The 26,315-nt window shown below is 44.3% G+C and overlaps 2 protein-coding genes across 6 annotated transcripts in view; both read right to left on the bottom strand.

Moving 5' to 3' along the window:
* The window catches only part of NR1D2 (nuclear receptor subfamily 1 group D member 2), a 42,712-nt gene extending 16,698 nt beyond the window's left edge, over positions 1-26,014 (bottom strand). Inside the window, exons 1-4 of one of the 2 annotated variants that reach the window (XM_036431602.2) lie at positions 26,008-26,014; positions 9,955-9,960; positions 9,221-9,258; positions 676-942 (exon numbers count right to left, since the gene is read on the bottom strand). In XM_036431602.2, the coding sequence (XP_036287495.1) occupies positions 676-942; positions 9,221-9,236 (283 nt within the window). In that variant the 5' untranslated portion in view covers positions 9,237-9,258; positions 9,955-9,960; positions 26,008-26,014. Of the gene's footprint in view, positions 1-675; positions 943-9,220; positions 9,504-9,954; positions 9,961-26,007 lie in introns of those variants that run through there. The other variant, XM_036431603.2, reaches the window with a different exon arrangement.
* On the bottom strand, positions 23,439-26,275 carry RPL15 (ribosomal protein L15). Of its 4 annotated transcripts, none has more exons than XM_036431605.2 (4): positions 26,154-26,275; positions 25,296-25,479; positions 24,407-24,543; positions 23,439-23,794 (listed from the first exon to the last, which is right to left on the bottom strand). In XM_036431605.2, the coding sequence occupies exons 2-4, from the start codon at positions 25,465-25,467 to the stop codon at positions 23,489-23,491; spliced, it is 615 nt and encodes a 204-aa protein (XP_036287498.1). In that variant the 5' UTR covers positions 25,468-25,479; positions 26,154-26,275; the 3' UTR covers positions 23,439-23,488. The 4 variants fall into 4 exon arrangements, with proteins under 4 accessions (XP_036287498.1, XP_045435278.1, XP_036287497.1 ...); XM_045579322.1 differs by having other exon boundaries at positions 25,296-25,477; positions 26,151-26,225; XM_036431604.2 differs by having other exon boundaries at positions 25,296-25,477; positions 26,038-26,198.
* Between the last annotated feature and the right edge of the window lie 40 nt (positions 26,276-26,315).

The following is a 26,315-nucleotide window of genomic DNA, read 5'->3' as shown; positions in this document are numbered from 1 at the left end:
AAGCTGGTTTCCTGATGATGTTAAACATACTCTGAAATTTTATAAGTCTAAAATTACTTTACACCAGATATGCAACCAGAACTAAGAAAACCGTTCTCCTGGATAAGAATGGAGAAATCAATCAATAAAAAATGCAAGCAATGTCTTCACAGGCTGCTGTCCACACACCAGATGCTATTCCTTCCTGTTCTTTCTCTTATACCAGCCCATCTTACCCCCACACTCACTCAGGGGTCCAAATTCCACTACTCATTCGGTTACCCCAAATCCTGCTGTATTTCCAATTACCAATGTTCCTAGCTCCAACTTCATTACAGGAAACCCCTTCCCATAACGAGTAAGTACTCTGTTCTAGATACCAGATTCAGTACTAGGAGTCCGGAGGAAAGGTAACTGTGAAAATGTGGCAAAAGGGGAAACTAACTGTAGAGGACATGTGGTCAGACACAGTACATAAGCTCATCTCTCACTCCGAGGCAAGGATCAGTTATGACAACTCCTTGAGGCTGTAACTTTAAAAACCATCACTGATTTCTTACCTAACTACTGAACTGTTATTGCTCAGAAAAGGAGTGAAAATCATATTCCTAGATATAATGGTCCCCCAAATGAAGAGTTGATAAAGTAAGCCTGACCTGCAATTAATGGCATCAACCTTTAGAAAACTAAACTTACTTGTCATTCCGCTGTGACTCTTTGTCATGCCAGGTGTACTTGACTTGCTTGTTTTCATAGAACAATCTAGTCGATCATTTTTCAGAATGCCTTCAATACTGGACAGATCGCCACTTTTAGGATTACCATTGTTATCACAATTAGAACTGTTTGGAGAAGATGGAACAGAAGAGAAGGAGGACTGGAAACTATTATCAGATCCCTCACTGTGACAAGAGGCAGGGCTGGAGGCTGAGCTGGAAGAACTGATGTAGGCAATCACACCTCCTAGGAAAAAAAAGAGAAATCAGATAATTAGATACAGGCCATGTATTTTCTATTTTTATAAACCTGAACAGTAAAGTCACTAACTTTAGAAATTGGTTACTAATTAAATGTCAGCTTATCCCAAAAGGAAAAATAACCGGCTCTCATATTTCCTACTACAATTCCTGCTTCCACACAGTCCAAAGCCCATATAATTCCCACTGACTTAACAAGTGAGAAGGCTCTCAGGAGGGCTTATTCTGAGCACATGCAGATCCAGATTTTCCATTTTCCAACTTTTCCTAAAATGAAGGAAAAACCTTCCTGAGTGACTCCAAAACAATTGTTTTGGCCATGAAGAAAGCTGGTTCTGGTCCTCTGTCTCCATCATTACACCTTATATGACACAATTCTAGAAACAGAGTCATCATTTGCCTCCCCCATCACTTGGCTAAAACACAGGTTAATCCAAAACAGGTATAACATCTGGGATTCTAGGTAAATTAACTTATCTCAAAACAGAGAACCTCCCAGAATCTGTTTTTTTGGTTTTTGTTTTTTAATATATTTTATTAATTTTTTACAGAGAGGAAGAGAGAGGGATAGAGAGTTAGAAACATCAAAGAGAGAAACATTGATCAGCTGCCTCCTGCACAATCCCTACTGGGGATGTGCCCGCAACCAAGGAACATGCCCTTGACCGGAACCGAACCTGGGACCCTTCAGGCCGCAGGCTGACACTCTATCCACTGAGCCAAACCGGTTTCGGCCAGAATCTCTGTTTTGATGCTCCCGGAAGATTTCTTTGACTATCACTAAACCCCAGTTCCACTCTCCTTTCTCCACCTACTTCTGACTTACAGACACAAATCTCTAAGCAGCTCTTAAGGAATCTAGACTCACTACTTATTCTTCTGCCTACGGTAAATATTAAAGAAGCTCGAAGGAAGAATGCAGACTATCAGGGAATTTAACATTAAGGCTAAAGTTAATGCCCTCTTCACGGAACTACTCTTCTCAACTTCATCAATGTAACTTCCACAATCCCTCTGAAAACTGGCCTCGACGTCTTAGAGACCATAAACCTCCCAGATTAAGAAATAACACTTAGCCAAAACCGGTTTGGCTCAGTGGTAGAGTGTCGGTCTGCGGACTTAAAGGTCCTGGGTTTGATTCCGGTCAAGGGCATGTACATTGGGTTGCGGGCACATCCCTGGTAGGGGGTGTGCAAGAGGCAGCTGGTCTATGTTTCTCTCTCATGGATGTTTCTAGCTCTCTCTCTCTCCCCCTTCCTCCTCTCTGTAAAATATCAATAAAATATATTTAAAAAAAGAAATAACACTTAAAAGTTATTCTTAAAATATAATTACAAGCTTCTTCACTCAAAGAGATAAAATGTTGCGAGAGTAATAACCTCATAGCCAAATATAATATTTTTCCAAATCCTAGGCCAAACAAGTAATTCTCATCTTCTCTGCCAAGGTGTATTGTGGTTTATTTTCCTCTTCCCTCCATGATTAGTGAACATTTATTGGCTTTTCAATGTGCATCAGATGCAAAGTTCTCTCTCTTCCATCTGTCCTGAGCTCTTACTTAAACCTACTGTTTCCATCTATTTCTCAACTAGACCATAAGCACCTAACAGTGCAGAGCGTCTCTTAACTCTGTACATGCTTTAGGCAATAAGCCTACCATAAATATTTTTAAGACCTACTTCTCAGCCTCTGTGAACCCCATGTCTAATAACATGGACAGATGCCCAAACCGTACAAAACATTCCTAGGAAGTTGCCAGTAAAACAGGCCACTTCTGACAACAATCTATATAACTATAGTGAGTAGAAACTGGAGAATTTTGCACATCCTCAAAGTAATCACTGCAAATTAAGCATTCACTCTGAAATAAAACTTTCTCTGCTAAACAGAAATAAATAACTCCCGATTTTTTTTTCCCTTTAGATAAAAGACACACTTTATAATAATTAAGTCATTTAAACACAAACACACGCTTCCTTTCCGAGGAAAGACCAAATGAAGGATGATGCCAGTGTTGCAGGAGGGCCCGGAGAGGAGGTGGGGGGATTTGGCAGCGACATCCAGGCCTGGGGTCACGGCTGGGGTCTGAGCAGGAGCCGAGGCCGCAGAACTCATGGAGGCAAGATCGAGGACAAGGTGTGACTCCCTGTCACCACGCTGGGCCGCCAGGTCAAGGACATGAAGATCAAATCCCTAGAGGAAATCTATCCATTCTCCTTGCCCATCAAGGCATCTGAGATCATTGACTGTTTCTTGGGCATCCCTCCAGATGAGGTCTTGAAGATTATGCCTGTGCAAAAAGCAGACACATTCTGGCCAGAGGACCCGGTGCTTCTTTCACGTGTCTGCACTCAGGATATAAAGAAAAACATTATCCTTAGTCCTGAATAAACTCCCAAAGGAAGGTCTCATCGCTATTTGTCTTTCTAAGCTACTGCCTTAGGTAGTAAAATTCAATTCCAGAAGATCTCAAGGGGATAAAAGATGAGAAAGTGATCGTTTTCCTTAGAAGACTTTCCTGGGGCCAGCATCTGAGTCAACCATTTATACTCAGGAGGCACCTCCTTCAGACTACCTCAGATTAAAAAAAAAAAAAAAAAAAAAAAAAAAACTTTGGAAATCTGAGCTCTTCAGATGGCTTAAGAACTAATTTAAAGCAGAGTGGGCAATGGAAGATATTGTTATAACTCAAAACAAACCTTCCTTTGCAAAAGCTCCAAAATTAAACCTAAGAAAAATTACTGAGTTATTATTAGTCCGGTTAAGAACCTATTCCTAAAAATAAAATAAAAAACCTATTCCTATCTTTAGGAATTCAACAATCATTCACAACAACAAAAATCTGTGCCAGGCACCATGGAATAAAAGATGCTCTATCTAGAAGCAGCTACATTCTCCTAGCAAGACCTTCTACACTGATTCACTTACAGCATCTACTCTTGCTACCAGAAACCAACACCAATATGATGATTAGCAACCCAGATGTACTCTAGAAGGTCAGAGTACATCTGGCAGTTCCTCAACCCAATGAAAAAAGGAAAGTGAAAACTAAGTCACCAACTATGCAATCAATGTCAAGAATGAAAGGACACAATATCATGTCACATTTCATCCTCACAGGAACCCTGTGAATTCATTTCCAGTATCCCATTTTACAGATGAGAAACTCAGAGCTCAGAGAGGTGAAGTGGTACAGCTACTAAATGGCAGGGCCAGGGTTGAAAGTTAGGGCTGCCTAATCCAAAGGACAGACTATTATCTCTCATTAAGAAGTCCTGGGCAAGCAAGTCACTTTCAATCTCTCTGAACTTGTCATCTTCTAGAAATGGGAATATCTGCCAGTTATTTATAGGATTGTAATGAGATGGTATTCATAAACAAGAATTAGTAACGTGCTCTCTACATACAGTTTTTGGTGATAAAGCAAGAAAGACAAAATACCCGAACCAGCATGTCCTAATTCCTCCAGAAACAGGCAGAAAATGCCTCTTAGATGCCTCAAGCTAAAATTAGCTGAGGCACAGTCTTCTCTATTTTTAGTTGAAAAGGATGGAGCTGGGCCAGGTTCCCAGGCTGGGGCTTACCCAGTGGTCAACTTCAGACAAGCCAGAAGCCAATATCCAATTTTGACCTCCTGGGATGCACTCACTGTTCCTGCAGATATTGGGATTTTCTTGCCCCAATTATAGGCTTGCCCATCACCAAAACCCTCCCACTGCCACTGCCACCCAGCCTCAGAAAGCATGCTTGAGTTCAAGTCATGACTGTACTTGTTTGCCTTGTAATTTAGATGAAAACATTTGTACCATCAAGAAGCTTTAGTTTTCTCATTTTAAAAGGTTATTAATCGCCCGGCTGGCGTGGCTCATTGGTTGAGCGTCAACCTATGAACCAGGTGGTCACGGTTCAATTCCAGGTCAGGGTACATGCCCGGGGTTGTGGGCTCCATCCCCAGGAGGGGGCATGCAGGAGGCAGGTGACCAAAGATTTTCATCATTGATGTTTCTATTTCTCTATCCCTCTCCCTTCCTCCTGGAAATCAATAAAAATACATTTTTTAAAAAGGTTATTAGTAGCCGAAACCAGTTTGGCTCAGTGGTAGAGCGTCGGCCTGCGGACTGAAAGGTCCCGGGTTCAATTCCGGTCAAGGGCATGTACCTTGGTTGCGGGCGCATCCCCGGTGGGGGGTGTGCAAGAGGCAGCTGGTCGATGTTTCTCTCTCATCAACGTTTCGTTTCTAGCTATCTATCTCTCTCCCTTCCTCTCTGTAAAAAATCAATATATTAAAAAAAAAAAAGATTATTAGTAATTTCTAATCACAGGATGGTAGAGAAGATCTAATGGCAATACTAAACGTCCAACTGTGTCCTGAGTGTCAGGGCTCTAGAAAACAGCCTTAAAAAGCCTGAGGGGCCAGCTGGGGAAACAGCTATGGTAACCATCCATCCCAGTGCAATGTGACTGAGCATTTTCCATACACATCACTGTGAACTGCTGAGGATCGCACAAGAGCACTACAGAGGGCCCAGCTCAAGAGAGGCTAACAGTCAAGGTAACACTAAATGGGCACTTAAAGAATATATGAATTATTGGATGATGTACCATGTAAGAGATTACTTAAGATAACAAATAAATGAGGGTGAACAAGAAGAGAATAGGTCTTATTTTGTAAAATAGTGGGTTTTGACCCCATGTAAATAGCTGGAATGGGAGGGCAAGTGTAATCTAGTGTGTGGAAATAAAAACAGATTGACCAGCAACAAGATTTAAAAAATGGAATGGTGAAATTGGGAGGCCCTGCTGACACCCGCCCTTTTCCCCCTATGACCCTGCACCACTGCAAACCAAGTGAACCCACGGCAGCTAGCTTGTACCCCCCAACTGGACTCTGTGGGTTCAAAACCTGCCTCTCCCACTGCCTGCCTGTTACTTAACTTCAATTAGCACCTCATCTTCCACTGGCAGAACTTTCAAAGACAGAATTAACGTGAAGTATCTAAGTAGTAGTGCATGTAAAAGGCCTTGCACAAAGGAAATGCTCAACAGATACTGGTGATTATTATTTTACCATCATGATACTGGAGCCCAATCAGAATAGTTCAAACAAACTAACTCTCCCTCTCCTTTCTTGGTTCCTTCAATTCTGAAGGTGTCATATGACCCAGTGGTTCCTCTGTATGTTCTTATTTCCACATTACCTCCTGAATGCCTCAACTCCATTGACTTAGGCAGCTTCCTACTTCACATCTGATTCTTCCCATTACTGTGCTCTCTCTCTCTCTCTCTCCAAGTGAACATTTCTTTACCCGTATCTGCCTCTGATGTCCTTTCCATGTTTGGAGAAATGCAGAATACAGATTTGTAAAGATATGAATGAACTATGTGGAGACATTTTCCTAACTTTTAAAATATTAATTACAGTCTAGGTTAGTAAGTTTATGCAATGAGTTATTTAAAGAACCTTGTATACACAATCAAAATCTATCTGTGACAAAAAGGTATTAGTCACAGAGGGTGGGGTAGGAACCTGGTGGAGAAGGGGGGAAATGAGGAACTTTTGTAATAATATGAACAATAAAGATTAAAAAAAAAAAAGGTATGAGTCAATTTCTACCACTTCTATATCACATCTGTAACAGTCATGGAGAGAGTAGAGACACAGGAATTACAGGACAGATGTCAGGAATTATAGGACAGATGAAATGGTCACTGGTTGAACCGTGTATTTACTAACACAATATCAACCCAACGGGAAGGGTCAGAGGTGTGCCAGTGAGCAGTGAATTTTGTTCCACCCTGGTCAACATTTACATTTTGAAGAAAATTAAAGGGAACACTTATCAAAACTCCTTCCAACAGCAGAAATTGTTAATATACTAACAGCTTATGACAGCTTGAACTTGGGAGCCAAAAGAATAAGAGAAATTTTAAGAAAGAACTGCAAATTCCTACACTTAAAAGTCAAACAACTACCCGCACGATGGATAAAATCTAGCTTCAAAAGTTCACATGAAAAGGTCCTGATTGCAAGGTTACTGTTGAGTCAGCAAAGCAATATGCTACAAAAGCTATGCCTGCCAGAGAATTCATTCGCAGCAGAATTCCCAAGCTTGGAACTTGGTAACGGTCCAACGATTTCCGCAGGAGCCTATTCATTTATAGGTGCTACAGCCCCAAAGGCAACAAGGATGACGATTGAAGGAAAAAAAAAAAAAAAAAAAAAAAGACCCTTTGCAAAAAACAAGAGTAACAACTATAAATGGACGGGGGTGGAGGGGTAGAAAGGGGACCTTCCTCGAAGGAAGTTTTCTATTGGCATCTCCAAAAAGCAAGACTAAGATTAAGATATGTGATATTGTTCCAAAAGGTTCAAACCAGAGAAAATGTTTCTAATCACCCTGAGCCTCCCCCTATGTGAGGTTGCAAAGCTGTTAGAATTTATTCATGCTAAAGGCTGCGTTAGAGGAGGCTGAACCTGCTCACCTCCAAAGCCTATCAAGAGTTTAATCCCGTCATAAAGTTACCCAATTTTAAAAAACACCCTCAAAGGCTAAGTAGACCCATAGGTAAGCAAAAGTTAGAAAATCACTATATTTTTTAAAAATATATATTTTATTGATTTTTGTACAGAGAGGAAGGGAGAGAGATAGTTAGAAACATCGATGAGGGAGAGTCATCGATCAGCTGCCTCTTGCACACCCCCTACTGGGGATATGCCCGCAACCAAGGTACATGCCCTTGACCCGAATCAAACCCAGGTCCCCAAGCCGACGTTCTATCCATTGAGCCAAACCGGTTTCGGCAGAAAATCACTGTATTTTTACTGCTGGAGAATTCACCACACAACTGTTATCAAGGCGTTCTTTTGACAGCATATAACTTAAAAAAAAAAATAAAAACTGGCTTCTTCTGTAACCTCACTGGCGTTTGCATAAAGACCATCTTTTATGGGCAGACGAAAAGGGGAGAAGTAAAATAGAGTCCCATAGCATTGTAACGGGAAAGGTAACCAAAAAAAAGGTGGTATAAAGCCAAATTCTGTTGATCAGGTTCAGGCAAGGTCAACAACTTATGAGTCTTAAAAAAAAAAACTGAAATGAACAATGAATGACCCTCAGGGCCACCTGAGTCACCCTGGCCACACGCTGGGCTGAATGATTAGCTACGGGTGTGACCCGTTTACAGTAAAGGATCCCAGCCCAAGGAGAATTTCAAGCCGGTTTTTATGGCTTCAGATAGGAAAGGTCGCGTCCTGGAGGAAAACATTTTTTTTTTTTTTTATAACAGTGAAGCTGCCTTCACCAGGGCGGGTGTTGTCCCGTCTGCCCGGCGAGGCGAGGCTCTCAGCACCTAAGACTCCTCCGAGGGTCTCGCGTCTTGGGAGCCCCCACGCCGGTCCCGGAGCATCATCGCCCTTGGGCTGCAGCGCGCCCGCGCCCCGCACTTCTTCCGCGTCCGCAAGGTCTGCGGCCGGCCGGCCGGCCGGCCCGCCCGCCCGCCCGGCTCCGGCTCCGGCTCCCGCATCGGGGTCACCTCCCCGCCGCGCGGGCGGAGCACTGCGGCATCCGCGCCCGCCCCGGAGCCGCGCGCCCGCGGACGGAGTGGGGACGGGGAGGGGCGGTGGGGGGGGGGGGCCAAGAGGAGGGAATCTCCGCCCGCGCACGCGCACAAGCACGCGCGGCAGCCTCCGCGCCGTGCAAACCCCACGGAGGGAGGGAGGGAGGAGGGCACCGCGGCCACGTCACAGCCCGGAGTCTTCCAAGGGGCGGGGCCTCCCGGGAGGCAGCGGAGCTCCCCGCCAGCGCGCGCGCCCCCGCCCCCGCCCCGCCCCCACGTGTCCCTGCGGCCCCGGGGAATGTGGGTCACGGAGCCGAGCGGCCTCACGTGTCCCCGCCCGCCGCCGCCCATTATGTAATGCCGCGTCACGCGCCCGTCCAGCCAACCGGCGCCCGCGCGCCGCCGAACGTAAACACAGCGCGCACGTGGCTCGCGCGGCCCGGCCATGTGAGGGGGGGGCCGGCCGGCGCCCGCCGGGCCGCGCTGCGGCGATGCGGGGAGCAGGGAGGGGAACCGGGAGGGCCACCGCGGGGCGGCCCGCGGGGCGGCGGGAACCCAGTCCGAGGAGGGTTCGCGTCCCGCGGCAGCCCACCCCGCCGCCCCTGTGGGGAGACACCCCCTTGGCCGCCGCCCCCGTAAGTGCCCAGAGCGGGCTGCGAGCAACCCCTCCGCCGGCCCCCGACCCGCCGCCGCAGCCCGGCTCTTACCCGCAGTCACCTCCATGGCGCCCTCGGGGAGGGGGCGGCTCCGCCTCCCGCTCAGCGCCGCGCCGCCCCGGGCTGGAGGCGGCGGTGGTCGCGGGGCCCCCTCATGGGCGGGGCGCCGGGGCCGGCGGCCGGGGAGCGGGCTGCAGAGGGAGAGAGGAGGGAGGCGGCGGGCGGCGAGCGGCGCTCCTCGCGGGGCCCCTGACAACAAAAGCGCGGCGCCGAGGCTTCCTGCAGCAGCGCTCCGCGGCGGCCAGGGCGGCGGGCGGGGAGGCGGCCGCGACCATGTGACCCGCGCACACCCCCTCCCTCCGCCCGCCCGCCCCGCGCCGGCCGCTGCGGCAGCTCCGCCCCTCCCGCCTCCTGGCCTCCCCGGCTCCCCTTCCCTGGCCTCCGCCTCTCCCTCCTTTCCTTCATCCCTTTCCCTTCTCCATTACTCCCACCATCACCCCCTCACCGCCTCCACATCCCTTCTTTACCCTCCAGCCGGCTGACCTCCCGCCGGGCCGGGAACCCGGGCCGCCGCCCCTTCCCCCAGGCCCCCTCCCCCGCACTTAGTGACACCTCAAGTCCCCTCGGATGGCGACCAAGACCCGCCCCGCGGCGCCAAGCAGGCTGGCTTTTCAGGAGCCCGCCTTGTGCCAACTTTGGCCGGGGCTAGCCCAACCCCTGGCCTCTCCGCAGGTCCCCTTCTCCCACCGGACAGGCCTCTGAGCCCTGGGACTCCCTGCGGACACAGCCCGCTCCTCCTCCCTCCGCACGCCCCTGGCGTCTTCATCCGACCCCCGAGCTCATCTAGACCCATGTGCTGAAGGTGCCAGATGTCTCCTCTGACGGAGCCCCAGATTTCTACATCCGGCAACTCGTTTGCTTATGCCCCATTGATATCCCTTGGGCATCTCCGATTTAAGATGTAGACAGATGGGTTCGGGTGTCAAAAACTCAGTGAATGCATTCTTAAGGTCTGTGCGTTTCACCTTGAATGTAAATTTTTTACATCAAAAGGAAAAAAACGAACCAATTGACCTGTGCTGAGGCAGGCAGAGAGAAGGGCACTGATGGCAATGTTAAATGCACTACAAACAGAAGGTGGACTGATGCATGGAGGGGTGGAAAAATGGATAGGAGTATACTAAGATCTTAGGTGTAAATGGGTATACACTGGAAAATTCTTTCCAAATTGCTCTTTCAAAATGTTTAGCATAGCCCTAGCTGGTTTGGCTCACAGTGGATAGAGTGTTGGCCTGCAGACTAAAGGGTACTGGGTTCTTTTCTGGTCAAGGGCACATGCCAGGCTGCAGTCACCAGTGGGGGGCATGCAGAAGCAGCCAATCAGTGATTCTCTGTCATCATTGATGTTTCTCTCCCTCTCCCTTACTTTCTGAAATCAATAAAAATATTTTTTTAAATGTTCAGCATAACATGTTGAGGGAAATGTAATATGTAAGATATTTTCACATATCCAACACGCCTCTCCTCTCCCACCCTCCACTTTTATACCCTATTCAATCCATTAACAAATCTGAGCTAGTCTACCTTCATAGTGTGTCTTTAACCTCTGGGCTTCTTACTTCTGCGTTGCTATTACTCTAGAACACATGTGTCAAACACAAGGCCCGCGGGCCAAATCCGTCCCGCCAGGCCTTGCAATGTGGCCCGCACCGCGCTGTCATCACTGCACTCCGCTGCGTTTCCATCACAATGACAGTTTATGACTGTTCAGTAAACCATTCGGCCCGCGATTTAGGCTGGATTTTAGATTTTGGCCCCTTCTCTGATTGAGTTCGACACCCCTACTCTAGAACAAAGATTTTCAACTGGTGTGCCCCAAGAATTTTTAAAGATTTTTTTTATTAATTTATTTTTATTTTATTTTTAAAATATTTTTAATTAAATTATTATCTGTGTACATATTTTAACATTCTATTAATTTATTTTTAGAGAGAGAGGAAGGGGGAGAGAGAAACATCCATGTTAGAGAGGAACATGGACTGGCATGTCCTGCAGGCCCCTCACCAGGGACTGAACCCACAACCTGGGCATGTGCCCTGACTAGGAATCAAACCTGCAACCTTTGGCTACACAGGGATGATGCCCAACCGATTGAGCCACCTGGGTGTTATTTTTCTTCAATGTTTAAACCCTCCTATTGCTTCCTATAGCACTCTGAAAAAAACCCAGTGCCTTACCTTGACCTGCCACAGGAGGATGGCCCCTTCTCTTTACAGGGCTCTCATGTCACCCCCTAAACACAGTTCTCTAACTACAGTGGTCCTCTTTTCTTCCCTACCTCAGGGCTTTATCACCCCATGAGATGCTGATGCAAGAATTCCCCAGGCTACACTTTGTTGCTTGCTTTTTCATTTTATGTATCAACCACCATCTGCTTCTGCATGAGTAAAATGAGGCCAATGTGAAGAGACTATAATAGAAGGCAAAAAATAAATCATAAAAGGATACCACTCTGAAAAGGCTACATACTGTACAAGCCTAACTATATGACATTCTGGACAAAGCAAAAATTGGAGATGATAAAAATATCATCAGTTTCCAGAGGTGGTGGGGGAGGGAAGGATGAAGAGGCAGAGCACACAGGATTTTTAGGACAGTGAAACCTATATACGACAAAGGTGGACCCATGTCCTGCCTGAACCCTCATAGAAACTATGGACTTTGGATGATTATGGTGTGTCACTATAGGTTCATTGGTGGTAATAAACATACCACTGTGTCATGGATGTTGATTGTGCAGGAAGTTGTTAATGTGTTTATGGAGACCAAAGGAATATGGGAACTCTGTACTTTCCATTCAATTTTGTTGAGAAGCTAAAATTGCTCCTAAAAAAAGTATTTTTAAAAAGACAGAGGATATTACCATTTAAATTTGAAAAGAGAAGCAAATGGAAGTGGAACTAAGCCATTGCAAAGGAAATAAGACCCTGTCTTCCATGATAATGTGTGTGAAATAAAGTCTGTGTCTATGGACCTCACGGTTTTTTAAAGGCCACCTCCCTCCTGTGAGGCTTTGTGGGTAATTATCAGAAGCTATACAGCTACAACCCAGGTCAGTCCCAGCCACACCACTGGCCCCTGGAAACCTGTCGGGCTCCTCAGTGCCACAGGAGGATGCTGAGTGGCATATGGCTTGGACAGTCTCTGAGTGCTGTAGCTGCAGTGGGATTGCCTTTTGCTGCTGTCATTCCAAGGAGCCTCATTTATTAACCCCGTGGAGTCTATGGCCCAGTCTGTAACAATTCTCAGATGATTCATAGTGGATTTCTGCTTACTACACTTTCCTCATTCCTCTGATCAAAATAATAACTCCGTGGAGTGAAGTGACTGTGTCTTCAAAAGTCATCTGGTAGGCCCTGCTGGACTGAAGGGTCCCAGGTTGGATTTCGGTCAAGGGCATGTCCCTTGGTTGCAGGCACATCCCCAGTAGGAAGCAGCTGATGGATGTTTCTCATCTGTGTTTCTAACTCTCTATACCTCTCCCCTCCTCTCTGTAAAAAAATCAATAAAATATATTTAAAAATTTATTGTTAAAAGTATTACAGTTGTCCCTCCCTTTTTCCCCATTGACCCCCTCCACTCCACACACCCCCATCCAGGCCTTCACTGACGTTGTCTGTGTCACTGGGATATATATATATAATCCCCTTCCCTCAGACATTCATCAGTCTGGATGCTTTCATTTAAAGGAGAGAAACAGCCCTGGCAGGCTTGACTCAGTGGATAGAGCATCAGCCTGCAGACTGAGGGGTCCCAGGTTCGATTCCGGTCAAGGGCACATGCCTGGGTTGCAGGCTCCATCCCGTCGGGGGTGTGCAGGAGGCAGCCTATTTATGACTCTCTCTCATCACTGATATTTCTATCTCTCTCTCCCTTCCTCTCTGAAATCAATAAAAATATATATTTTTAAAAAAATAAAAAAGGAGAGAGACATAATCTCTGGGGAATGTTTTATTTTGTCAGGAAGATGGGCAAGCTGTGAATAATCACCACTGTGGTTAGCATTAATTCTTGCAGAGTTGGTCCTTATCAGTCAACCGAATCCCTTTTGCTTTATAAATTGAGCAAAAATAGTTCCTGCTGACCCGAGAGTGCTGGCCGCCTGCCCGGAAGTGCCACCCCTGCAGGCACTGTATAATGAAGCAATCCACAGGGCTGATCTCAGCATAAAGAAAAGTTCAAGCTGGGACTTAAATTTTTAACACATTTGCTGTATGAAAGCAAAATAGGCAGAGGAGCTGCAATGGAATGACGTCATTCAAATATCTGAACTACCATTTAATCATTCAAAGAACCAGTATCACAAGAGACATGTCATTATGACAGCATGGCCTAGAGCTGCCTAAGATGCATGCCACTTCTTACTTTATACCCATGACAACACATATGGATACAATTACTTTTGGTGTTTGGTTTTGGTTTATAGGAGCAGTTTGTTTGGGGGTGAGGAAAGGTGAGAAGACATTTAGTTTTTCTTTGTGAAAAAAATGTTTCTCTGCACAGAAATGGAAGGAAGAAAGGAGCAAATAGCAAACACACAAAGACTTTGTCATTCTTTGAACTAAATTTAGAAACCTCTCTTAAGCGTTTTTAATATTTATAACATAAACATGTAAATTTTAAAAGGCCAAAAATTGCATTCTCATAGAAATATTAGGCTGCTAATATTATACCATATTAACTGTTTTTGAAGTATAGTTTAGCAGAAAACAAAATTTTGTGGCATGAGATTAAAAACACTGTACTTTAGAAGTTCTAGTATGTGTGGTTATATATTCATAACTTTGGCATACAACTGGTAGCTCTTTTGCATAATTAAGGGCCTTTCCTAGGAAAAATGAAGAAGACAGGGCAAAACACCTTGAACTAAGTGTTAGCAGCTGAGCAGTAATTTTGTACATCATCTTTATATACATTTTTAAATTCCTAAGTATACACATTTTTTTTTAATATATTGATTTTTTACAGAGAGGAAGAGAGAGAGATAGTTAGAAACATCAATGAGAGAGAGTCATTGATCAGCTGTCTCTTGCACGTCCCCTACTGGGGATGTGCCCGTAACCAAGGTACATGCCCTTGACCGGAATCGAACCTGGGACCCTTCAGTCTGCAGGCCGACGCTCTATTCACTGAACCAAACCGGTTTCAGCAGTAAACACATTTTAAAGTGGATTTTCTAGCTTGCAAAAACATTTTTCATTGATGTTCTTTGCTAAACAATACAACTCTCTACCAGCTTATGGGTAAGTTCCCCTTAAACCTAATAAGGTCAGAAGAGAAGATCACCTTTGGAAGATTTTAATGACAAACTTTAGTGTAAAGCAGTGTTTCTCAACGTTTTTTCCATTGTCCTCCACCAGGGAAAAAATCAAATATCTTTTATGGTCTCTCTAGTGGGGGAAATGAAGTACAGGCATACCTCCTTTTATTGTGCTTCGCTTTATTGAGTTTCACAATTCTGCATTTTTTACAAACTGAAGGCACCTGGTGGAATGGATTACCAGCAAAAGATTATGACTCACTTTTTTGGGTCATATCTCCACAATATCTCCAAAGTATGCTGATTTTGTCTGGTGGGGTTGAATGTTAGAAGGCCACAAATTATTGTAATAGCAGGGGGTTGTCCCTCAAGAATCATTTGCCAAGCCCTTGGGGCCAGTATTACCTACCCTTTTGAGAATGCATGGTATAAATAAAGCAAGCCCCCCCCCCCCCTAAAAGGCAGAGAGAATGGAGTAGGAGGAGGTAAGGTATAGGAATTATTTAACTATAGGCACTTTCCCTCAATCTTAGATATTAGATAAGCTGATATACATGTAGAGTAGGATTTTCCCAAGAGTGATGCTATTGACATTTTGGGCTGGATAATTTTTTGGGGGGTGCGGCTATCCTGTGCATTATAGGATATTTATCAGCATTCCTGGCTTCCACCCTCTGATGCCAGTACCAAACCCTGCTAGTTCCCAGTTGTGACAACCAGAAATGTCTCCATTCATTGCCAAATGTCCCCTGGGGGGCAAAATTGTTCCCATTGAGGACCACTGGCATGGAGTGATTCATAAGAAACTGCGGACAGATAGAGGAGCTAGAGTTCTAGAGGTGTGTGATGGGAGAGAGAATAATTTCTGTGTGAGACTGAACGATGAATGCAGTTAGCATAGCAATACTGGATTCATTTCCTATTGCTGCTCTAACAAATTCCCCAAAACTTACTGGCTTACACAATACAAATGTACTGTCTTTCAGTTCTAGAGGTCAAAAGTTCAGCATGAGATTCACGGAACTAAAACCAAGCTGTGAGCAGAGCTGTGTTCCTCTCTGGAGGTTCTAGGGGAGAATGTTTTCTTGCCTCTTCCAGCTACTAGAGACTGCTCACATTCTTTGATTGTCCCCTGCTTCCTTCTTCAAAGCCACCGATATTGGACAGAGTCTGCATTGCTGGCTCTCTGATACTCATGCTCTTCTGCCTCTCTCTTGTATTTAAAGAACCCTTGTAATTACATTGGGCCCAACCAGATAATCCCCCCATCTCAAAGTCAACTGGTCAGCAAGCAATCTTAACTCCATCTGCAGCCTTAATTCTCCTTTGCTTTGTAAACTTAACATATGCACAAGTTTCAGGTATTAGGACATGAACATATGGGGTTGGGAGGTAGTTATTCCTATCATAAATAAGCATAGAATGATTTCTTTTTAAGAAATCTGACCTAGACATCCAGTCTCTCAGAGCACTCCTTTTTCTCCAGATAGGACTGGAAAAATACAAGCTCTAGATGTATTGTTTTACCTATTTTAATAATGAGAGATTTTAGACTTAAAGACTTGAAGCCACTTGCCCAACATGATTCCTACCAGGAAATGGGAGTGTAGGAGTTTGACCTCAAGCAAGGTGACTCTAGCTAGTTTCCTTGCCTTTAAGCACTCCCCTGCTAATGCATGGTACTATCTCTCATGTTTTCCATGGAAGATACAGGCACAAGAGAGAGTTAGAAGCTAGCCTGAGGCATCAACGTGAGTCCCAGAGAGTACTGCTTATCTTGTAAAACTAGATGATCTAGTTGGATACATGCCTATTTCTTCCTTCCTGTTACCTTTTTATTCTACTAAATAATTTCTTTTAGACTCAGCTCCACTACAGAGCATTTAAGGGGGTGTCACGGTGGTGGCAGTGGTGACTATTAAGAGCCCTAGTACCCCTGACTGGTTTGGCTCAGTGGATGGAGCATCATCCTGTGAACTGAAAGGTCCCAGGTTCTATTCCGGTCAAGGGCATGTACCTTGGTTGCGGGCACATCCCCAGTAGGGGGTATGCAAGAGGCAGCTGATAGATGATTCTCTCTCATTGATGTTTCTAACTTTCTATCCCTCTCTCTTCCTCTCTGTAAAAAATCAATAAAATATATTTAAAAAATAAATTTAAAAAAAAAAGAGCCCTAGTAGGTGAAGGGAGTCTTAAGTAGTCCAGCTGCCCAACCCCACTTGGAGCCTGTTCCAAATTTACAAGGCCTTGAGATGAGCATTTTTTTTATTGCAAAAGGCAGTGGCTTTTCTAACAGTTGGTGACATTCATGAAAAGTCATGAGAGAAAGAGCACCATTTTGAAATAGTGGTAATGCTGTTGTTCAAAGCATTTCAGAACTTGAGAAGTATTTTACGGATCACATAAAAACAGTTGATACTGTGGCCTGAGACATTAATTCCTACCGTTACATTGTAGGAGGGGTTACATTAGGAAAACTTTTCTGTTGACAGGTAGCCTCTCCATTGGATGGTTTTATCTTTGGGATTGGCACTTCCTGGTCTCATCCCTAGGTCCTGCTAATGACCTTACTTTGGGGGTCTGGATTCTCTCCTCACTGACTGACTGGAAGAGGAGCAAAGAACAAGAGTAGAGTGAGGATATAGAGGAGAAAATCTATGAGCTGTTATTATACCAACAGATGTCATACAAAAACTAAAAAAAGAATGAACGAATTAGGGACTTCTAAATTGGGAGGGGTGGAGCATTTAAAATAGTTTCATTCTAATAAAAATACTAATGTTGGATGTTATCAACAGCAATAGATTCTCCCCCCTGCCCCAACAAAGGATTCTAACAGGACCCTTATCCATGGCATCTAAATGGGGGCCAATAAACAGAATTCTTTAATGTGCATGATCACTCTTGAATTTTCCTTTCTGATAAGTGTAACTTCCTAGCTTAGTTCCAACACCTGGAACCTGGATAGTATGTTTACAGTTTCAAAGAAAGCAGCTGAGTGATTAAATGACTGATAATTGCATTACCACTAAGTACTGTTTCTAAATTAGGACTGCCAAATAATGAACCTCTTTTTAAATGACAATGAAAATTGCAAGCAAACCAGCTCAGATTTTTATGGCATACCAATTAAATTACATGACTTAATCTAATTTGGGAGGGGGTGAGGTGATGCCCTTTATCAGGATTTGAGAGTCTGTTGCAAAGTGTGTGTTCCAGCTGCTTTATTAAATTTGAATGCTCTGATGATGAGTTTTAAAGGTACCGTCTAACTATGCCACCTTTGCAGCAGATTTTTAAAAGGAAACTTGATCAATGTTTCCTAATAAAAGTCTCTAATTTATTTTTCCTATATAAAAATAAGTTGAAAACCATACACATAATAATGATGTTCACTGCATTAAAAATCTATGAATAAGCTAAATGTCCACCCAACATTCCCAAGGCTGAACTGGGGGGTAATGATGGAGCTGTACGGAGAGGGTTACTGGGTAAAAACTGTCAAAATGTAGCTTGTGGCTGCATGTCACCTCACTATTGGTATGTCAGGCCAGCTCAATCCTTTTAGGACAAATCCAAAAAATTGTGTGTTTGTTTTTTTTCTCTCCAAGTGATATTTACAAAACTTACTTTAAGTACCCAACACTTTGGCAAAGGATGCAGGCCAAACAGAATCTAGTGGCAAACTAAAGGTCTTTTAAAAACCAAAACCTTTATTCTTAGAAAAGATGTTGTAGCTTTTATAGTTAGTAATATTGGGATAGAACTTTTGTCAAAAACTTCTAAAAACCTAGTATCAACCTGACAAACCTAGTAATTCTGTAAAATCTGTAACAACAAATACTGTTATGAAAGCTACACGTCAAACACACTTTGTGTGGAAAAAACAGACGTCCGATGACCATCTACTGTCTCTGCATCACCGAGTTTCAAAATCCCTACATCCCACGCCCCAGCGCAGTAAACAATATTTGCTGGGTGCACCTCTGCGAGAAAGCCGCCCTCACTTTCTGACCTGATGGCAGACAGTCCAGCTTCTCCCTCTTTCCAGGCATGGTGAAATTTCACTTCCCTACCCTTTGAACTCAAGTATAGCCATGGGACTTGCTTCAGACAACCTTCTAAGCAGAAGCTATAAAAGGCCGGACATGCTGTACCATGCTTTTTGCCCTTTGCCATACTCGATAACGGTTGTTCCTGTAGCATGATTTCTGGAGTGACAACTATGACCAACTCAAATGAACATGTGGTAAGGGCAAGAAACAAACCTTTTTTATTCTATGAGATTTGAGGGTTGTTATTGTAGAATCTAGTTCAAGCATGTCAAATTCAAAGGCTAACATGGGTCAAATAAAAGGCATGCAGCCTGCGGGCTGAGAGTTTGACATGCCTGATCTAGTCTGCCTGACGCACAATATATCTTCTAATTTTTCTTAGGAATTTAAGAACTTAGAAATGGAATCAGAGCTTAGAATTGAAAGTATATAATGAACAGTTGAAATTTCAAGAATGTGCTGGGACCGGTTTGGCTTAGTGAATAGAGCGTCGGCCTTCAGACTGAAAGGTCCCAGGTTTGATTCCGGTCAGGGGCATGTACCTTAGTTGTGGGCACATCACCAGTAGGGAGTGTGCAGGAGGCGGCTGATTGATGTTTCTCTCTCATCGATGTTTCTAACTTTCTCTCTCCCTTCCTCTCTGTAAAAAAATCAATAAAATGTATTAAAAAAATTTTTTTCAAGAACTTAATCTACATCAAATCACCTTTAAGAACCTTGGGAGCAGAGAAATGAAGCATAGCAACAATCAATCATCTAGTAGCCACCTTCCAATTCATTTAATATAGCATGGTATTAAGAGTATATGGATTCTGCCCTGATTGGTTTGGCTCAGTGGATATAGCGTCAGCCTGCGGACTGAAGGGTCCTAGGTTTGATTCTATCAAAGGCATGTACCTTGGTTGCGGGCACATCACCAGTGGGGATTGTGCAGGAGGCACCTGAATCGATGTTTCTATCCCTTTCCTTCTCCCTTTCTCTAAGGAAAAAAAAAAAGAAAAAGAAAAAAGAGTATATGGATTCTGATAGAAAAATGGACAAAGGAATATAATGGAAGGCCACTATAAAGCAAACATAAGACTATTAAACATATAACTGATGCTCAACTTCACTTATTGAATTAGGCAGGGTCAAACTAAGCTATTTATACTAATAAAAGGGTAATGTGCTAATTAGACCAGACATCTTTTGTACATCCTTCTGGACAAAGCCACAGTGGCAGGAGCCCAGACAGAGGCGGTTAGGGGCAATCTGGTCAGCAGGGGGGAGCAGTTAGGGAGCAATCAGGTCACCAGGGAGGGCAGTTAGTGGGTAATCAAGCCAGCAGGCAGAGGCAGTTAGGGGTGATCAAGCAGGCAGGTGAGTGGTTAGGAGCCAGTGGTCCCGGATTGCGAGAGGGATTGGGCCTAAACCAGCAGTCGGACATCCCCCAAGGGGGTCCTGAATTGGAGAGTGCAGGCTGGGCTGAGGAATACCCCTCCCCCCTTAGTCCTATATAATTAATGGCTAATATGCAAATCAACCAAACGGAGGAATGACCAGTTGCTATGATGTGCACCAACCACCAAGGGTCACACATTCAATGTAGGAACTCCCACAGGAGGAGTGTCGCTCATCCAGAAGCTGGGCTCATGACTGGCGAGTGTAGTAGCAGTGGTGTGGAGCAAGTCTAAGTCGGCAGTTGGCATCCCCCAAGGGCTCCTGGAGTGCAGGAGGGCGCAGGCCGGGCTGAAAGAACGGCCCCCGCAAGTGCATGAATTGCATGTACCAGGCCTCTAGTGTTATTACAATATTAACACAGTGCCAAGACTGGTATGGCTCAGTGGATAGAGCTTCAGCCTACAGACTGAAAGATCCCAGGTTCAATTCTGTCAAAGGCATGTACCTTGGTTGTGGGCACATCCTCAGTAGAGGGTGTGCAGGAGGCAGCTGATTGATGTTTCTCATCAATTTTTCTAACTCTCTCTCCCTTCCTCTTTAAAAAATCAATGAAGTATATTTAAAAAAATGAACACAGCTAATACAGTAGCTTAACACAATGAAGTCTATTTCTGATTTATAGAATCTGATAGGGATTGAGCAGCTTTCTTCAACCTATTTGAAGCACTGGCTCCCATTGGCATACCAACTCTTGACTGTCTTGGAGGGAAGTAATATGTCACTTCTGCTCCCATTCTATAGGCAAGAATAAATCATCCAGACCCCTACCTAAATGTATTTAAGGTTACCAAGAAAACATTGTTTACTTGTATGTTCAGGAAAAAGGAAAGCTGTGGTGTACACATGGCTTTACCTCTGCCACACTCAAAAGTGCAAAAATAAAACTAGGTAATTAGTTTGGATGGAGACTGAACATGCTGCAACCATGGTATACTCGGATAATACTCTAACCGAGTTATCCAGCGGGGCCTGAAAAAAAAAAAAATCTTACATGTTCATCAGCAGGGGCCACATCCAACAAATATGGTACATCCATATTGGTGGAATACCTTAGTCATGAGAAAGCTCTTTTGAATATAAAATAAGATTGGAGATGTATAACTATGTGAAAGAAATCAGCAAGGTGTGGGATATCCAACTTGGGTAAATAAAAAAACTTGAAATAATTGATAACATTGCCTTCAAAAGGGGAACTTGGAGACAGGGAGCCTTTCACTATAGAACATTATAATAAATTTTGAATTTCTAGCCACGTCCATGTATTATCTAACCAAAATTTAAACTGTTTATAGATATGAATCCGGAATGGCACTGCTGACCTGAGCAAGTTGCTTCATTTTTTTTCCCCCTTTAGTTTCTGGGTTGCTTCATCTTTGTTTGCACACTGGCAAAGGGGGTTTTAATTACCTACATCTTGTTGGAAACCAGTTGCTCTACTTCTAAAGAAAATCGTGATAATCAGTTTGGTTATGTTTGAATCATGTGGTGATCTAAAATATGAAAACAGAACAGCTCGTGGGGCAGTTAGAAAAAGCCTCTAGAGGGACATTAATACTTGTGTTTCCTCCGTCATAGAGGCGTTAGGTACTTGCTGAATGGAGACAAAACAAGGACAAGCAAGTCGTTCTCGGAAACATTTCCTCCCCTCTCCCAATTAGTATCTTACAGTTAGAAAAAGTCTGAAATTATATTTTTCTAATTCATGCAAAAACCAAAGAACTGAGAGAAAAACTCAATTTCCTAGATATTGTTGACTTCCTGCCATCATGTTTTGATACCTTATTGCAGGTTGGGATATTTCATTTGCTCTAAAGCACATTGAAATTTAGGTGAGAAAAGATAACAGAAGGTCCATTTGTTTCAGTTTAACAGACATTTATTCTTTTAGTTGAACAACCTCTATACACAAAATAGATGGCTTGAGATTTGAATGGAAAGGAATTTAGGTCTTAAGAGGTTTTATGAGTTTGCTACATGTTTTCTAGAAATCATTTAACCAAGCCTTCTAAGACCCATGAAGAAAGTAAGAAAAATTGGTTAAAAAAAAGAAAACCAGCAATTAGGATTTTAGAAGCAAACTACCTAATAGGTCAGCAAACCCAGAATTGGAAAATTGGAGCCAATTACTCTTCTGTATTTCCTGCTCGCTCAGATTCATCCTGGGAAACAGAAGCCTGGTCTATTGTATTAAGAGGCAAACATGACATGGTGGTATGATTTGACATTAAGGTGGGCACAACTGAAGGCCTGGAAGTTTGTGGAATGGTAAGGATTTTGAGGGTAGTTTGCACAGGAATGAGAAAATTTGTAGACAATGCCCAAGGCTAGACTGGAAACCTTAACCTTGTATTGATACCAGTACATAAGTACATAATAGGAATAATGGATATAGTGGGTTGGCCCACAATGACTTGTAAGACTAAATGGACTTAAGTACCCTTAAATAAAGTCAATTGTATTTCCTCCCTTAAGGTGGCTAACGGGTTCATAATAGTTAGAACACAACATATCTTAAAGTTAATTCTCTTCTCATTTGTCCAATTTCCATCAGTTTCAATATACACCAACGTAATTACTATTACTACTTTGCATGAAGTTCAGTCATGGGATTGAATGCAGGGCTTCTGGCTTTTGACATTGAAGTGAGTGGTACTATGGAGACCAAGCCAGTTTTGTTTAGGTAAACTAGGATGTTTAATTTTAAAGAGAACCATTTCAATAGGATCAATCATTCGATTCTCCTAAAAAATGGTGGCGTTCTTTTAAACTTTTCTCTTTCAGAAGTTTATTGGGTTAATCTAAAACATGTGAAGCCCCTACTTAACTTTCATTTTTCTGCACAGGACCATGAGAATGGGTTATCTTTCACATTTCCAAGCAAAATTCAAACTCCAAAAAGCAGCTCCTTGAGAGTAAACAAGCAGAGCATTGCATTACCCTAATAAAGCTGCAGGTTTCATCACATGCACCAACAAACCTACTGGCTAGTTTTACACTCTCACAGAATTTTACACCTATACCAAACACTGACATAGGAAACTCCCTAATAAGATAAAACAGCGATTTTCAATCATATACTGTGGCACACTGGTGGGACAATTTTTAAAACATGCAGTATCTGACTAGTCAGGGGCACTGACCTCTAGCCCCCTTAGATTGTCAAGTTAAAAAAGAATGGATCAAAATAACCTATTTTTGGTCAGATTGGCAAAACATTACTTTTTGGTGTGCTGCAGAATTTTAGTAATTAGTTCACGTGTGCCTGGAGATGAAGAAAGGTTGAAAATCGCTGACATAAAGCCAAGACAAAAGCGCCTACCTTATGAGTAATGCGACACACCATCATTTAGTCTTCAAACATTATTGCACTTTAACTTTTATAATGTGACAATGCATTCGTAAAACAATCTGCAGACTAGTTTTAACAAATTAAAGAACACTTTTAAGGAGACAGGACTGTCCTAAATTGTTTATTAGGTAAGAATTTTACAAACATTACTTATATTAGCGGTAACGGTGGAGCTGGAGAGTATTGCGCCTTCTCCAAGCTGCGCGGCGAGAACCACCAATAGTGTGGTGGAACTTGTGGCCCTTCCCAAGGCCACGGCTCTTGCGGCCTGCGGATGTCAGCCCTCGCATCTCCCTGTGCTTGTGGACTGGTTTGGTGATCCATTGGGTGTCAGGATTTCTTCTGATAGCTTTATGGAATGGATCAATGAGGATAACCTCAAAGAATTTGTACGTGGAATCTTCGCCAACCCAGTAAGAATTCAGGACTCTCAGAGCCCCACAGTGGCGTCCAGCTCTCTCCTAGAAGAGGAAGAAAGGTCAGCCTCCCACATTCCCCTGGTAGCAAATTCGGAACCAAGAATCCTCTTTAATTCACCACTAGACAGACTATAGTACACAACCGTAAGTATGAAAAGCTAAACTTACTATTCCCTACTATTAGCCCCTATCGAATGAATGGGGTTTGTGAATGCCTGTAAGGAATGAATAAGGTTATCTGGCTAACAAAATTTAGGATTCTGGAACTTTCCTTTTTTCTAACACAATCAAGAAGGGGGGCAGCAAACTTCTTAAAAAAACCTTAAAGTTTAGCATATTTTAGGCACTGCAGGCCACAACGGTCTCTTTTGCATAGTTTTGCCTTTTTACTGTCCTTGAAAGGCTTTGGTTCCAAGGTTCACACTAATCATAAAAAACACTTTCTGACAAATATGAGCAAATATAAATTAGTGACAGGCTTATAGTCTTGCCTTTGACAGAAACTCAACCAATGTTAATAATGAAACTCACAAACCCCATCTAAACACAAAGGGCTCACCTGCCTATAAGTTAGCTATCAGAAAAGTTGCTCAAATCTGTCCACATCACCTCTGGGAGGTAACCAATACAACTGCTTCTCAAAAAGCCACTTACTTCGGCAACAGACTGAAGACTTCGAGCAAACTTCAGCTGGTTAACACCGTGATGGACGGGCTTGCCGTAGGTCGCACCCTTAGGAACAGGGCGTTTGCGGCCACCACGGCGCACACGAATCCGATATATGACATAACCTATAAACAAAAATTAGGGTGATTTTATAAAAACCATAGAGTGCAAGACTCAATGACATGTCACTTTTGCTCCTACATCAAATATATTCAGACCATAAGTCAAATACTACAGACCTCATGATGGTAAAACGAACATCAGTTTGAGATTTACTTTTAAAAAATACAAGTTATTTTTCAAATCCTTTGTTAACTACAGAGAGAGAGATTAACTTCTCATTCTCACTCTGCACACTTTGCTTTAGTCCAGACTCATGCAAGACACTTGCTAGAGCAGCTAAATGTCTATTTATTGGTCAACAACTTCAATGTGTTGATAGCTGAAGACAGTCGCTGCCAAAGAACTACAGAAGGAAGACATCGGGGCAATAGCTGCTCTTCCTACTCACCATCCTCTAGCTTTCCCGCTGGAATACAATTTTACCCAAACATCCAGGCAGAATTTATGAATAATAAAGAACATTATAAACGGATGAATAAAAAGATAGATACAGAGACAGTAAAGCAACAAACAGAATGTCAAATTACAGCAGGAAGGTTAGGGAGATATGGGAGAAATAAAGAGATCAACCGAAGGACTTGATGCATATAAGCATAACCAATGGACACAAAACACTGGGGGGTGAGGGCATGTACAGGAGTGGGGTGTGTGCGTGGGGGGGGGGGGGCAATGGTAAGATACGTACACATATAATACCTTAGTTATACAAAAAAATGAAAACAAAAAAACAAACATCCGGGCAGGGACCACTCACCTTGCTTGGCCTTGTAGCCCAGCCTGCGCGCCTTGTCGGGCCGGGTGGGGCGGGGGGCCCTGTGCAGCGCGGAGAGCTGGCGGTACTGCCAGCAGCGCACCCTGAGAAGGAAGCGCATCACATCCGACTGCTTCTTCCTCCATAGCTCCTGGATGTACTTGTAAGCGCCCATCTTGGCTTACCTTTGAGAGAACACCGGGTATTAAGGACTGCGTACGTCCATCTTAGTTCCCCGCCAGCCACAAGGCATCCACGGAGAATGAAAATGGCTCTGCACAAACCGCAGTGCATCGCTAGCCTAAACGCTCCCCCCCCCCCCCCCCGCACCGCGACCCCAGAGAGGGCAGCGCAGGAAGGCCCTCGGCGCCTTTCTCCCCACCCCCACCCCCTGCACGAATGAATGGCGCAAGCCTTAGGCCCTGAAGGGGCGGATCACTGCGGCAGGCGGCATCTCCAAGGGCCCGGCCCGGTCTGCAGAGGCCTCGCCGACAATACAGGGGAATGTTGCCGCCGCCGCCAAAAGGTTAACTCCCTAAGAAAAAAGCATGTACTCTACCCAACCGACCGACTCGCTTCAGGAAGCCCTGGCCCTGCTTCCCATTCCTCTGCCCCACGCCTCCCTTTCCTTCACGCTTCTCTGGGCCCAGCTCGAATTCGCGCCGCCATCACACCATCCCCCGGCCCGCCCCGGCGGCCGCCGCCTGTCCGTAACCCCGCTGTCCCGCATCCTAATCAAACTCACGCCGCACAGGGGGCGGGAGGAGCTCTGAGGATGCAGGGTCCCCGAGCCTGGATGGCCCGGGCAGAGGGAGATGAGCGACGGATGAAATAGCGTCTGTCTCCGACACGGCTTACCTAGATGGCTGCGGCCAGACGGAAAGGAAGAGCCTCTCTCCCACAATCCTCTTGGGCTCCTCCTTTCCCCCCCACCACCACTTCAGCGAAACTCTTTCCGGTAAGAGAGGGGCGGCCTCCCAGAGCCTCATGGGACATGTAGTTCCGGCAAAGCGCCTGGTGGGC

This window comes from Pipistrellus kuhlii, unplaced genomic scaffold, assembly GCF_014108245.1.
Source record: "Pipistrellus kuhlii isolate mPipKuh1 unplaced genomic scaffold, mPipKuh1.p scaffold_m20_p_11, whole genome shotgun sequence".
Lineage (NCBI taxonomy): Eukaryota > Metazoa > Chordata > Mammalia > Chiroptera > Vespertilionidae > Pipistrellus > Pipistrellus kuhlii.
The sequence above is the reverse complement of the archived record's forward strand: the minus strand, read 5'-3'. Positions and strand labels throughout refer to the sequence as shown.

Excerpts from the sequence above, each read along its gene's own strand:
- RPL15 (XM_036431605.2), bottom strand. The coding sequence starts at position 25,467 with ATGGGCGCTTACAAGTACATCCAGGAGCTATGGAGGAAGAAGCAGTCG. Across the intron at positions 24,544-25,295 it reads GGGCTACAAGGCCAAGCAAG|GTTATGTCATATATCGGATT; the intron begins GTGAGTGGTCCC and ends TTTTGTTTATAG. Across the intron at positions 23,795-24,406 it reads GTCTTCAGTCTGTTGCCGAA|GAGAGAGCTGGACGCCACTG; the intron begins GTAAGTGGCTTT and ends TTCCTCTTCTAG.